At 40.5% G+C, this 15,541-nt stretch overlaps 1 protein-coding gene across 1 annotated transcript; it reads left to right on the top strand.

The window, feature by feature from the left end:
• The first annotated feature begins 619 nt into the window (after window positions 1–619).
• CAPSL (calcyphosine like) lies at window positions 620–15,218 on the top strand. Its single transcript, XM_006125814.5, has 5 exons — window positions 620–727; window positions 7,080–7,216; window positions 8,741–8,918; window positions 10,272–10,481; window positions 14,491–15,218. The coding sequence occupies exons 2-5, from the start codon at window positions 7,080–7,082 to the stop codon at window positions 14,590–14,592; spliced, it is 627 nt and encodes a 208-aa protein (XP_006125876.1). The 5' UTR covers window positions 620–727; the 3' UTR covers window positions 14,593–15,218.
• The last annotated feature ends 323 nt before the right edge of the window (window positions 15,219–15,541 follow it).

A 15,541-nucleotide genomic window follows, 5' to 3' on the forward strand; every position in this document is an offset into this window, starting at 1 on the left:
TACGGATTCTTTTTGAATAATTATTGAAAATGGTGAAATAATCAATAGCAGAGAATATGTCTGCACCTTTGTTTTTGTGGAACCAAAATGACTAATTCTTCACTACTTTTTCTCCATCTTATTTGAACACAGGAATTATACCAGTGAGGTTTCTGAATCATATCAAGCCTTGAATAGATGTTTAGATAGAGCACTGGCTTGTAATCTTTATGTAACACTGTTAATAAATAGGGAATTTGGATGGGCAAAGAAAATGGATTCAGACCCTCCAATGTTAATCTATATGGTGCATGATGATCAGCATGCAGTCAGTTTGGGCAGTAATTTAGTATAAGGCAATTTAGAAGACATACAATAAAAACAAAACAAACAAATCTGCTAATCACACAACACAGGCACAGCACAACTCCTTCTAGCAGGTGTCTCAGTCAGTAAGGGAAGGTTTGGCCTTTCACAGCAACCAACATCTCCTTGGAAACAGGATGGTAAACTCCAAAAAGTGGGGGCTGGGATATGTAAGCAAGGCAGATAGACAAGGAATCCCTCCAGTCAGTTTGAGAGCTTTCAATGGCCTTGCATTCATTACCAGGAGCCATCCAATCAAAGCAACAGGGGTGTGCCTGGAAGGAGAGGAGGAGGGGGTGCTGGGGAAAGACAGGGCCAGTTTGCCAAGCAGAACAAGAGAGCGTTTCAGGTAGAAGTTACAGGTTACAGATTAACATTAAAGGTAAAGAATTTTATTGAGGAATTTAAAGGTAGGGGCTGGGGAATTCAAACACGGCAGTTATATGAGAGTCCCCGGTTTAAAAGTGATGTCTTGTTTTAAAGTGATAAATTTTAAAACTTAGCAAACAATTGTGAGATTTTAATGCTCAGAATATTTGGAGGAGTGTTACTGGAAAACAAACACACAAACAAAAGAGATTGGCACAAGTTTGGGCCGTCAGGTCTCCATTACGTGGAAGCGGTTTATGGCAGGGACAGCGTGTAATGTGTTTTGATAGTGGCTAGAAATTTGGGCACTATTATAATCCAAAGAATTATGTCAGTTTTTCACCTTACACTGTAAAGAGTTAGGAGAAATCCAGAGCTTTTTTAAAAAAAGGTTCTGTTGAGCTTAGTACAGGTGCAACTGGGTGAAAAATGGTGGCCTTTGATATATATATAGGATATATATAGTTCCTTTTGGTCTTAAATCTATATCGCTAAGGGGGATAGGCAGCTAATTTTCATTACATTTTATTGAAATTTGGGTTTCTAACTCTCTAAAGTTTCTTTAAAAACCCAGCCTGAAATTTCATTATTTTTACTATATAAATAATTTTTTATTTTTATTTACTCTCACCATCCTATGCAAAATACCATAGTCAGTAAAAAAGTTAAATAAGGCAAGTGTAGTCACTAAAAATCTTTGGCAATTATTCAGTATAAAACACTGTTTAATACTGAATAATTAAACAAATCAACGAATGAGACACTTATGGGTAGCAGCTGATGATGTTGCACACTGGGAATAGGAAGCAAGGGCATGAGAGATTAGTGTAACACATTAATTAATGTTTATAAGGCACCCGTAGAACTGTGTTGTTCAGTGTGTCTGAAGTGTGTATATAGTCACTAAGTCTTTTTGTAATAATAGTTATTTTTAACCTTCAGAACTTTGGGATAATAATGTTATGTGTTACAAGGTTGTTTGAATTCATCATCTGTGCCGAAAGAGGTGGGATTAATGGGACTGAACAAATCTACCATAGGGGATAACTCTAACCAATAAAGGGTCTGGACTCTGTGACTTAGATGGGTTGTCCCAACATGCTTTATGATATTATGGAACAGAACAAGTGAAACAATGTACAGTGTAAAGCCCTGATCCTGCAATCAGATTCACTAGCTTGCACTCTGCATCTGCATAGACCTCAAGGGGACTCACCTGGCATGGGGTCCACGTCAGTGTCTCCAAATTCAGGTTTCTGACCTATGTCATCATGTTTATTTGTTTGATCAGTTTTACTGTCTGGTTACTTTAACCCAGTTTCTGCTGCAACTTTGACAGGGCCAGATTGATCCCTAGTGTAGTTCCACCAATGGTTGAGTCTCAAGGCACTGATTGCAAAAGGTGTTCCAGTGGCTACCGCATTGGATTGACTTGTCTGTAGAAACCTGATTTAGCACAGTCCCAAATGCTGCTGATGTCTGGGGATCAGAGTAATTAACGGTGCCCTGTCAGAGAGAAGAAACATGGTACAGAAGAGAGGAAGTGCACATGAAGGGCAGAAGTAGCAGCTTCACTGCATGGATCCCTTTTGGAAATTCCCTCAGCAAAATCAGCTCCTGCTCCATGCTCCCTCCAGTGTATACATGGGGCATGTGACATAGGCACTGAGGGACCTCATGGAAAGCCATGCATACACTGGGGACAAGGCTAGGCAGTCTGCAGCAGGGCGCCTCATCAGAGATGAAGTTCCTTTCCCCACGGAGGGTCCAATTTTGGAAGCACCATAATTTATTGTAAAATTTGTATGATGTGGTTCTGAGTCTTTCAGGTGTCTTTTGCTCCACACCAGACTGTTGCTATGCCATTTCATGGGTCACACGATGAAATTACTAATATTACTTTTGGGGATTTGCACCTATTACCCATTCAAACATAAGTTATTTGAAATATCTGCTAGTGAAAAATTCAGCATTAACAACTCGCCGCTATTTGCTTTGCTGTGATCATGTCTTTCAGAAGACAATAGATTTTTGTTTTACTGTGACATGGCTCTATAACCTATGTCCATTTAAAGATCTGGGGCTAGATCCTGCTCCCACTGAGATCAAGCAGAAGGCAGCCATAGAGCTGAACAAATACAGGACTGTTGCTTTATTTGCTCCATATTGGGAATCTGTGGAGAGGGAGCTTTAAGACATAACAGTGCACATTGACAGCAATATTTTGAAAGGAAGGGAGGGTAAGGAGCTGTTTAATTTCTCTCATGTGATAGAATCATAGAATCACAGAACTGGCAGGGACCTTGAGAGGTCAGGTCCAGTCCCCAGCCCTCATAGCAGGACCAAGCATTGTCTAGATCAGAGATGGGCAATAATTTTTGACCATGGGGCCTCTTCAGAAATTTGGGCTTCAGGTGAAAGGGGACAGGCTAGGACACTTCCATTCTTCCCCACCCACAGACTCTGATTGGTCTGGGTGTGGGGGAGCATGCAAAGGCTACGTATATACTGCAAACCTCTTGCGGAAGAGCAAATGCAAATAGAGCGCTCATTTGCATATATAGCAAGCTCATTTGCATTTCCTCTACCTTTCCCTTTTGCGCAAAAAAGCACTGTGTAAATGGCGCCTTTATGCGCATAAACCTCTTTTTGTGCAAGAATCCTTCTTCCTCATTTTTTTTGAGGAAGAACGGCTCTTGCGCAAAAGGGTTTTTTTTGTGCAAAAAGACGCCATCTACACAGCACTTTTTTGTGCAAAAACCTCTTTCGCAAAACGGAAAGGAAATGCAAATGAGTGCTGCATATGCAAATGGGTGCTCCATTTGCATTTGCTCTTCCGCAAGAAGCTTGTAATATAGATGTAGCCAAAGTCTTTGCTCCCCCGCTCCATGAGAGAACTGCCAGCTGTTCTGAACAGCTGGCAGTTTCCTCGAGGTACCTGTGCCCCTGGCAGTGGGAGGAGACTTGACGTGCTTCCCCCTGCTGCCCCCAGGTCAATCAGGGCCTGGGGAGGGGGAGACATGAAGTCTCTCGCGCCCTGCCCTTGCCCTGCAAGGGAGTGCTGCACTTAGAATCAGCTACCAGCTGAGCAGCATCTGGCAGTTGACTTTAAGTGCTGAGCCCCTTGCAGGGCAGGAGTACATGGCACTTAGAAATGCTGCACACTCCTGGCAGGGCGGGAGGAGACGTCACGCACCTTCCCTCCCCTGCTCTCAGGCCAGTCATGCTTTAGGGGCGGGGAGAGTATGCAAAGTCTCCTCCTGCTCTGCCAGGAGCACATGGCACTTCTAAGCACAACGCACTCCTTGCAGGGCAGGGGCAGGGTGGGAAGAAACTTTGCGCACTTCCCGCCACGCACCCAAGCCCTGATAGGCCTGGGGGCGGGGGGAGTAGCAGGGCCTCCACAGGCAGATCAACTTGCTTGGGGTATGTCTACACTACCCTCCTAGTTCGAACTAGGAAGCCTAGTTCGAACTACCTAGTTCGTGCCCCATGTAGCCGCGCTGCACGGGGTTCGAACCAGCGGGGTTTTAAAAATGGCGGCTCCCCGCTTATGCAAATGAAGCCCGGGAAATTCAAATCCCGGGCTTCATTTGCAAGTGCGGTATGCCTACATTACCCTCCTAGTTCGAACTAGCGGGGTAGTGTAGACATACCCTTGGTGAACCAGATCTGGCCTGCGGAGGCCCTTTTTCCCACCCCTGGTCTAGAAGATCATCCCTGATAGATGTCTATCCAACTTGCTCTTAAATATCTCCAGTGATGGAAATTCCACATACCCCCTAGGCAATTTATTCCAGTGTTTCACCACTGTGACAGTTAGGAAGTTTTTCCTAATGTCCAACCTAAACCTCCCTTGCTGCAGTTTAAGCCCATTGCTTCTTGTCCTATCCTCAGAGGCCAAGGAGAACAATTTTTTTCCCTCCTCCTTGTAACACTCTTTTAGATATTTGAAAACCTTTAACATGTCCCCTCTCAGTCTTCTCTTTTCTAAATGAAACAGGCCCAGTTCTTTCAGACTTCCCTCAAAGGTCATGTTCTCTAGACCTTTAATCATTCTTGTTGCTCTTCTCTGGACCGTCTCAAATTCTTCCACATCTTGAAATGTGGTACCCAGAACTGGACACACTACTCCAACTGAGACCTAAGCAGCGCGGAGTAGAGCGGACAAATGACTTCTCATGTCTTGCTGAAAACACTCCTGCATCTCAGAATTGTGTCTGCTTTTTTGGCAACAGTGTCACACTGTTGACTCATGTTTAATTTGTCATCCATTATAACCGCTAGATGCTCCTCTGCAGTACTCCTTCCTAGACAGTCGCTTCCCATTCTGTATATGTGAAACTGATTGTTCCTTCCTAAGTGGAGTACTTTGCATTTGTCCTTATTAAACTTCACCCTGTTTACCTCAGGATGTCATGTCATGTTTTAGTAATGATTCAAAATCAGGTTTCTTGAGGGCATGCCCATGGGTTCCCAAAGGCAAAGCAACTGTCCTCAATAAGGCAATACAAATACACTTCCTCTAACATTCCTCCACCATGTCTTGCATGACAAATCTGCATGGTCTGAGCCATGGCATACACAGCGGTGTAGACAGGGCTCAAGGCTATGGGATGTATTCCATTGGATTGATATATGTTTATTACCTATGTAGTAAAGATTTTGAAAAGACTTAATCTGGCCTAGGACTATAGTCCTATCTAAATTGCATGTGTTGTTGCAATGTGTGATCTGTTAGTTATGCAGACAAATACCTTTGCAAATAGAATTCAGACAGTTAATTTGTTTGGCCTTATGAAATGTGTTGTTGATTATGGTGTAAGTTTATGTAAGTGTCTGCAGATCTTGCAAGTAATAGTAATATTTAGCACTTGAATTTTTAACTATAAATGTTAAGAGTTGGGTGGTGGAATGATCTCTGTATATGGCATTAGGGAGAACATTACTAGAAAAGTGTGTTAAATTCATATCCACACTTCAAAAAGATTGTTGAAAACTTGGAAACGGTTTAAAAAAAAGAGCTACAGGTTGTTTTGAGGTCTGGAAAACATGCCTTATAGCGAGAGACTTTTAATAATTTCCATCTATTTAGTTACCAAAGAGATGGTTAATAGGTGACTTAATCATGTTCTGAAAGAACCTAAGGGAAAGAGATTTCTAATAGTAGACATCTCTTTAAGCAAGCAGAAAGAGCATAAAGAAGGTCCGATGACTGGAAGCCAAAGCTAGACAAATTCATTCTGGAAATAAAGGTGTTGTACATTTTTAACTGTGATGGTAATTAACCATTGGAACAACTAACCTGGAGACATGGTGGATTCTCCCTCACTTGAACTCTTTAAATAAAGACATGTTATAGCCAAAGCAGAAGTTCTAGCCTTGATGCAGAAATTAGTGAGTGAGGTCCAGAGGCATAGCAAGGGGTGGGGTGTGGAGGGCAGTTGCCCCCGGGAGCCACGCTAGGGGGGCACCATTTTAGTCCCCCTCTGCACTCCCTGTCATCCCTCGGCTCGCCTGCTCCTCCTCCGCCCGCCGCCACTAGCTGGAGGCTCCTCCCTGCCTCTCCGTCCCCCAGTCCAACCCTCCTCCATCTCCACCAACAAGTTAGTATGTGCAGGGGCCCAGCCCCAAACTGGAGCAGGAGGGAAGATACGGTACAAGCTCCCCCCATTCCTCCCAGGGTCGGGCTCAGCTGTGCGCCAGGTTTGGGGCCCTGCCACATGGCGGCGGGGGGTGTGTGCAAATTTTGCCTTTGCCCATGGGTGCTATGGTATGTTGAAAATGGATCCCTTACACAGGAAATGGTTTGTAGCTCTACTAAGACCCATCTGGTTTGGTTGCCAGGTGAAGATACTAGAAATAGCTTTGCATTTCTGCACAGCATCCTAGAACCTGAGACATATTACAATCCTATACAATTGTGAAATATTACAACACATTTGCTCAAATGTGGAAATATTAAGGTCACCTGGATGGCCAGCATTTGTGTAGGTTTTTGCAGCATGCCACACAGTTACATTATGTTGGTATTTGTCTCACCAGAGAGCACTAGCATTTGCACATGGTTAGTATATATCAGACCCTTTCTAGCTGTTCATTTCCTCCCAAAAGCAGATTGCAGTTCCAGTTCAGTGCAATGGTATTTGTGACTACTAATATCAAATGGGCATGAAAGTCTTTCTAATAATTCATTAACAAGCAGAAAGCTCTTACAAGTGAAGTATTTATGCAAGCTGAGGAAGTAAGATGGGTTTCAGTATTCAAGAACATGTTTTAGAGACTGTACTTGGTAATTGGTGCCCATCAGATAAAGCTGTTTTCAGGTTTGTGAATCTGTGCTAAAGGGAAATGTTTTGTTCTAGATGCCTGGTACAGCGAGGCACGACCGAGATATGGCAATTCAGGCCAAAAAAAACCTACCCAAAACCACAGACCCAATTGAGAAGCTTCGTCTGCAATGTCTAGCAAGGGGATCTGCAGGCATTAAAGGACTTGGCAGGTAAATCCAGGAAGCCAAATACATTATTAATGCAAATCATTTGAGTTGCAGGATGCTATAGCCACAAATCTTAAATGGGCTTATGCTGCAAAATAACAGCTATAGATTGTATGTAGTCAGTGGCAAAATTCCAGTGGACTTTCATGGAGCCAGGATTTCAAATGCCCCAGAACTCAGGGTTGTTTGATCTGGGAAGTGCAACTACAACTCCAGGACTATTTGTTTTCTTCAATGTTTTTTAAATAAAAATACAAACCTAAGCAAAACAAACAAAAGCAATGAGAAAGCAAGAAATGCAATCATCTGCATCACCATATGTAAAGATAAAAGGGGCAGATCCAGATTCTTACTCTACAGTGGAATGACACTGATTTACACCCACTGATGGGATAAATCACAAGCCTCCTGCTTTGCATGTTTAGCTTCTGTTTTCCTATTTAAAATGTTGATAATGGAACAGGTATGGGCTGTGGGGCAAAGCCATCAAACCAAAGTGCATGGCTGTAGGATCAGTGTCCACCAGTTACATGTTTATACTAGCAAATGAGCTTACAATGGAAGTGGACAAGAAAGACAGAAAAGTATTATTATTCCCATTTTACAGATGGGAAAGACCAAAGTGACTACTATATTTGGCAGCAGACTTGCTGTGTGACTTTGGACAAATCACTTAATCTGAAAGGGTGTATCTACACTGCACCCTTAGCTTGGAATAAGCTACACAATTTGAGCTATGCAAATTGCGTAGCTTATTTTGAAATTTGGTGTTGTCTATACAGCACTAAATTTCAGAATAAAATGCTATTCCAAAATGTCCCTTAATCCTTAGAGGGTTGTTGGAATAGCACGCTCATTATTTTGAAATATATTTCAAAATAATGGGCATGCAGTCAAGATGTAGAACAGCTATTTATCCCGAAATAGCACTGCTGTCTAGACACACCCAAAATGTTGTTTTAGCAGTGACATGTATGAATCATGTTGTATCACAATTGTATTAATGCATTTGATTGTCATCAAACTTTACTGGTTTTTTTTAATCATTTATATAGTTATTTTCTCCAGTAGAGCTGAGTTAGACAATTCTTTAGCCCTTCCCAACAGCTATAATTCACCAGATAGCTTGATCTCAGTACAATTTTATTATAACATTTTAAAAAATACTTGCGCACTTCCTATAGAGCCATCCTGTTCAAAAAGTAAAATATCTTCCCTTTGGAATTTAATAGTTTGTGTTTTGTGAATGTCATATTTCAGAGAGAGGGAATGGGAAATAGGCCTTGCCAAACAGGCTAGGCAGGGTAAGCAGTGCCGATAGAAAGGTGGCACTACAGCCCTCCTTTCCTTAGTAACTACAGCCCTCCTTTCCTCTGAAGAGACTTTAAGAAGAAGAAATTGTATCCCAATAAGGTAATAGTATCCCTTTCCTAGTCCTAATAAACTGTAATTCTTATATGTAAGTTCTGCCTCTTGGGCTACCTTCATTCTTCATTTTATGTCTTTTAAACATACATTGCTCCACAGAGTATTTCGGATTATGGATGATGACAGAAACAGAACCCTTGATTTTAAAGAATTCTTAAAAGGGTTAAATGATTATGCTGTGATGATGGACAAGGAAGAGGCTCAAGAGCTTTTCAGCATCTTTGATAAAGATGGCAGTGGAACAATAGACTTTGATGAATTTCTTGAAACATTAAGAGTAAGTTTCCAAACACCATGCTTTCTTTTTATCTAAATGAGAAAAATCCTGTTCCATTATTAGATGAATTCTCAAGTAAGAGGTCAGTACAATTCTATTTTATCACTAATACTGATATCTACAGACACAAGGGGCTCGTCTACACTGGCCCCTTTTCCGGAAGGGGCATGTTAATTTCACCTATCGTAGTAGGGAAATCCGCGGGGGATTTAAATATTCCCCGCGGCATTTAAATAAAAATGTCCGCCGCTTTTTTCCGGCTTTTAAAAAAGCCGGAAAAGAGCGTCTACACTGGCCCCGATCCTCCGGATAAAGCGCCCTTTTCCGGAGGCTCTTATTCCTACTTCCTTTGAAGTAGGAATAAGAGATCCTCCGGAATAGGGCTTTATTCCAGAGGATCGGGCCAGTCTAGACGCTCTTTTCCGGCTTATCTACAAGCCGGAAAAAAGCGGCGGACATCTTTATTTAAATCCCGCGGGGGATATTTAAATCCCCCGCGGATTTCCCTATTCTGAAGTTTAAAATTAGCATGCCCCTTTCGGAAAAGGGGCCAGTGTAGACATAGCCAAAGAGACAACATGAGTTTGAAGAATTCCATTTCAATTCAAAAAGGAAAGAGAAAAGGTGGTCTTGTGAGTAAGTCTCTGTACTGGGCCCTTGGGTTTTGGATTTCAGTTCCAAGGCTTTGCTACAAACTCTTTACAAAAAAAATACGTAATTTCTCTGGGCCTAACTCCACCATCTAATATTTCCCTTGTCTTGCTTGTTCGCTTATTCTGTAAATTCATTAAGGCCTTTTCTTTGTATGTGTTCATGCAAAAAGGAGGAATAGTTCATAAAAAAGAGAGATCTTGTGCCTATCATTGTTACAAGTGACATCTAATATGTAGAAAATGATAAACTAAAAATCATTTTACCTGGTTTTTCAGTTTTTCTCAAGCAGATGTTCAAGCAGTTGTCCAACAAGATTGGACAACAGTCACATTCTTCTGTGGGTGTACCATCTCTCTGAAATAATGTGTTTCAGGTCAGGTCTACACTAAATATGGAAGGTCAGTTAAAGTACGCAACTCCAGCTACTAAAATACGAAGCTGGAGTTGGCTTACCTTAAGCCGAGCTTGATGCTGTCTTCCAAGCATTCCCATAAGCTTCCCATCAGCTTCCCTTACTCCTTGCAACTGCCAGGAATAGTGGTGCCAACCAGGAATACCCTCAGCATTTGATTTAGCAGATCGATCTCTAGCATGGCAAGTGAAGATTGTGGCCTTAGTGCCAGCAGCAGCAAAGCTTGAAGCTAGACCTGGACAAGCATTAGGCAGAGACAGGATTAATCTGTTACTATCTGCTTACAGCCTCCCATGTCCAATGCCAGAAAAGAGGTCATCATGCAAGCCTTTAGGAAGTTTGACAAAACTGGTGATGGTGTTGTAACCATTGAAGACTTACAGGGGGTGTATAATGCAAAGCATCATCCCAAATATCAGAATGGAGAATGGACAGAAGATCAAGTTTTCAGAGCCTTTCTAGATAACTTTGATTCACCATATGAGAAAGATGGGAAGGTAAGTGAAATAGCCCAAGGCACTTGAAAGGCACCCCACTGGATGCACAGCTACATTCATGTGCAAAAACATACCTAATCTCTAACAATTAAGAGAAGCATGTACAGCACATCTGTTCCATGTTTATTGATACAAATCCCTTATGAGGAGGAGATTCTCCACCTAAAAAATCATATTGCATGGTCTAGTTTAAGTACAGAGTCCGGAAGGCAACACTATTCATGACAGCATTTATGCATGTGCTTAGCTTGAAGCATTTGCTTGAATCCCATTGAGCTCAATTGGCATTGAAGGCAGTCATAAATAAGATGAACTTATGCAAATACTTTACTGTTTCCTTGAATTGAAACCAAAGTTGGAATTTCTGTTACCACCTGTAAAAGTGGCGAGGAGTCCTATGGCACCTTATAGACTAACTGAAGTGTTGGAGCATGCATACATGCATGATGGAGATGCATGCATCTGACGAAGTGGGTCTTTGCCCACGAAAGCTTATGCTCCAACACTTCAGTTAGTCTATAAGGTGCCACAGGACTCCTCGCCGCTTTTACAGATTCAGACTAACACGGCTACCCCTCTGATACTTGTTACCACCTGTGTTACTAATTAATCTTAACAGTGGTTTTATTTTAGAAATACAACAAATACATTTAGGAAGTTAATATAATTGTCCCTTCTTTATAAAAAGCCCATGGTCATGGAAAAGTCAGTATCAAAATTTGCATCTGTTGTTTCTACGTCTTGTGCCTCAACCACTAGAACAGAAAAAACAATGAGCAGTCCTGTGGCAACTTAGAGATTAACATATGTATTAGGTCATGAGCTTTCATGGATAAAACCCACCTTATTAGATGAGTTGGAGTGGAAATTACAGAATCTGAGGTGTATATATAACAGCAAAAGAAGTTACATGTTAATTGTAGAACCAGTGTTAAAGCTAATTAAGTCAGGTTGGATGTGATTTATTCACAGCATTTGATGTGAATATCAAGGGAAGAGAAATTGCCTTTGTAGTGCATTAACCAGTTAAAATCTTTATTCAAGACTAAGCTGATAGTGTTGAACTTTTGTATGCACTCCAGTTTAGCTATCTGGTGATAATTGATAGGTAACTTCTTTTGCTGTTATATCTACCTCTGATTCTGTAATTTACACTCCAACTCATCTGATGAAGTGGGTTTTTCCCACAAAAACTTATGACAAAGTACATTTGTTAGCCTCTAAGGTACCGCAAGGACTGTTCACTGTTTTTGCAGTTACAGATGAATATGGCTACACCTCTGACACTAGACCAAAAAAAAAAAAAATCACAGTTTTAATCACAGTTACACAAGAGATACTAACTGAAATTTATTAAAATATTTTGGATGTTTTTCTACATTTTCAAATATACTTATTTAAATTACTACACAGAATGCAAAGTGTACATTTACTTTATATTTTTATTACAAATATTTGCACTGTAAAACTGATAAACAAAAGAAACAGTGATACTCAATTCATCTCACAAAAGTACTGTAGTACAATCTCTTTATGGTGAAATTGCAGCTTACAAATGTAGACTTTTTGTTACATAACTGCATTCAAAGCCAAAACCAAAGTATAACTTTAGAGCCTTCAAGTCTATTCAATCCTTATTCTTATTTAGCCAGTTGAGTAGGCCATGTCTAATCTGCATGGAAGATCGTGGAAGATTAGTGAAAACCTGCTAATTCTAAGTGAGAGGGTGCCCCCATTGACACCAGTACTCCTGTTCCTCATGAGGAGTAAGGGAAGCCAATGGGAGCATTTGCTCCCATCGACCTCCCACTGCATATCAGTGATTTAAGATATGTTGACTCCAGCTATGTAATTAACGTAGCTGGAGTTGCATATCTTAAGTTAACCTTCCCCTTTAGTGTAGACCAGTGTTTCTGAAACTGCTCTGCGAAACCACTTTGAGAAACACATTAACTGGCCACCCCGGTTTGTTTATTTACTGGCGCCGCAGCCACAGAGCCTTGTGGCTCCCATTGCTCCGTTTCGTCCTTTGCAGCCAGTTAATGTGTTTCTCAAAGTGGTTTCGCATAGCACTTTCAGAAAAACTGGTGTAGACCATTCCTAAGAGAAATAAGTTTGTTTACATTTATGGGTGATAGTGCTGCCTGCTTCTTATTTACAGTTTCATTGAAAGGGTAGGTCTAGACTACATGGCAGCCATTTTGATGTAAATGAAGCAGCAATTATTTAAATCGCCGCTTCATTTCCCTTTTTTGAGTACACTAATCTACATGGCTCCATCAACAGAGCCATGTAGTTTAGACATACCCAAAGTGAGAACAGAAATTCACATACCACTTTTGTAGCTGGCATTACAAGACATTTACATGCCAGATAGGCTAAACAATCAGATGTCTCTTCATGCTTTGGCCACTATTCCAAAATAATGATGACACTCATTAAAAATAATTCATTAATTAAATTAATGACTAAATTTCTTGGGAGAATTGTATGTTTCCTCCTGCTTTACTTGCATTCTGCCATATATTTCAGGCTATAGCAGTCACAGATGACAACCCAGTACACATTCATTTTAAGAACATTTTCACTGCTGTGAGATTTCTAAAGACAGCTACTGCACTTGGCAAAAGGTTTAAGAAACTGAAGTGCCTTGCAATATCTGAAAGGGGCAAGGTATGGAACATGCTTTCAGAAGTCTTAAAAGAGCAATGTTATGATGTGGAAACTAGAGAACCCAAACAAATAAAAAGGGAAACCAATCCTCCGCTGGTGGCAACTGACTCAGATGATGAAAATGAACATGTGTGTGTTCTTACTGCTTTGGATTATTATTTAACAGAACACATCAGCAGCATGGATGCATGTTCTTTGAAAAGGTGATTGAAGCATGAAGGGACAGACACTGAAAATTTGTATCTGGCATGTAAATTTCTTGCAATGCAGTGCCACACACATACCCGTTCTCGCTTTCAGATGACATTGTAAACAGGAAGCGGGCAGCAATATCTCCTGTAAATGTAAACAATGTTGTTTCTCTGAGCAACTTGCCGTACAAGTAGGAACGGGTAGACTTTCTAGGCTCTAAAGTTTTACATTGTTTTGTTTTTTGAGTGCAGTTATTTTTGTACATAATTCTACATTTGTAAGTACAACTTTCATGATAAGTATTTACATTAGATGAATTGAAAATATTGTTTTTGTTTTTTACAATGCAAATATTTGTAATAAAAATAGGAAAGTGAGCACTGTACACATGTTGTGTTGCAATTGAAATAAAATTATTTGAATATGTAGCAAACATCAACATATATTTAAATAGTTTTCTATTATTAACAGTGCAATTAATCATGATTAATTTTTTTACTTGCTTGAGAGCCCTAATTAAACTTGACAAGAACAATATGTGATTTATATCAGTGAAGGTTTAGAAAAATATTTATCCATGTATGGTAGTGTAAAAAGTGGATGGCTAGGCTAGTTTCTTTTGTAAATGGTTTTAATCCAAAAATGCAAATCAAAATAAGCAAAACTCAGCTGGCATTTAAAAACCACTTTGTCTCTTTAAGTCAGATCTGCTCTGAAGAATGGCATTGTTAGCTTGATAAATGGATACAAAACTACAACCTCCCAATTGCACCCGGAACCCATTCCAATGTATTTATTACAATGTAATGAATGTGCTGGTCAAACACAGATGAGTCAATGAGAAACTGAAGGGTCAGAGCTTCACTGATTCTATTTTTCAGTTCTCAGGGAAGATGAGGACTCGTTTTTTATTAGGATTAGTTGGAAATCAGGACATTTTAGGACTTTCTACTACTAAAGGAGTTATACTTTCAATTTCCCTCTTGTGTCAGGTTCCTTCTTCATTCAAGATGATTGAAGCACAGTGTCCAGCATATGGCTTAAGCCTTTGCTCATTTACAGATGTTTATTTGCGTTTAGTATGTATTGTGCATAACTTGAAAAATGAAGGTTTCCTTCTCTGCTTTAAAATCTTCTCCTTTAGGTCACAACAGAAGAATTCCTGAACTACTATGCAGGAGTCAGCGCTTCAATAGACACTGATGTCTATTTCATTATCATGATGAGAAATGCTTGGAAATTCTAACTGCATGATTAAGGAAACAAGACTTTATTTCCAGCCTCTTAGCTCCACATGATTAAATATGTTCACATTTCCCATTATAGTAATTTGTAGTCACTGTGCTGATTTCCGTATATCAGAAGAGACAATACCCACACATCCCACATTGTTCTGGCAGGAGCATGCTGAGCTGATGGCCTGTGATATCAAAGGGGAGAATTGGCATCCCTGCCAATAATCACTCCCCACCCTTTTCCTCCTGCTTCCCTTGTCTACGTTGTTTATTCTCTCAGATGGGTAACTAGTTTCTCTTCAGACATGTGTGGTAGGCACCTTTCCTTCCCAAACATGTCCTCAAATCCATGGCACAAGCTGCAGCTGTGTTTTAAGGAAGGTACCATAGCACCAGAGCAGAGGATTCTGGGATGTATATACTCAGAATTTTTATGTGTAGGCATTTTAGTAGCATGTATATATCCCAAAGCTTGCTAGATTTTTCTTCCTTCTTTTCCTTCTATTCCTTTGTCTCTTGACTTTATTCACATTGTCTGGGACCATGTATGTGCTCTTTCTCTCATCAGATATACTAGTGGGCACAGATACTTTACAATGTTCTCTTTTCACTGTGACATTCGAACACCTCCCTCTGCTCTACCTAAGGTCTATTCTGGACCAAAAGTGAAAAACTCTGTTTATTACTACCCTGTTTCTCCAGGGATTTTTTTTTTTATGAACTAAAGAACTTTATAATTATTTTTTTCTTAGCTTTGATGCTGCAAAAGACTCTCCAGTCATGTCAATGTCCATGAGAGCTGATGTTTGGTCACTTACCTGTGAAAAGAGGGTTGGTGAAAGCAGGGACCTATTTGTAGAGCCTGCAAATCTGCGGATATCCACTTTATATCCGCAGGTATCTGCATTCGTGGATTTAGATGCGGATATCTACAGCTCATTTTTGTGGATATGAATGTGG

This window comes from Pelodiscus sinensis, chromosome 6 (genome assembly GCF_052426305.1).
Source record: "Pelodiscus sinensis isolate ZL-2025 chromosome 6, ASM5242630v1, whole genome shotgun sequence".
In the NCBI taxonomy this organism is placed as follows: Eukaryota; Metazoa; Chordata; order Testudines; family Trionychidae; genus Pelodiscus; species Pelodiscus sinensis.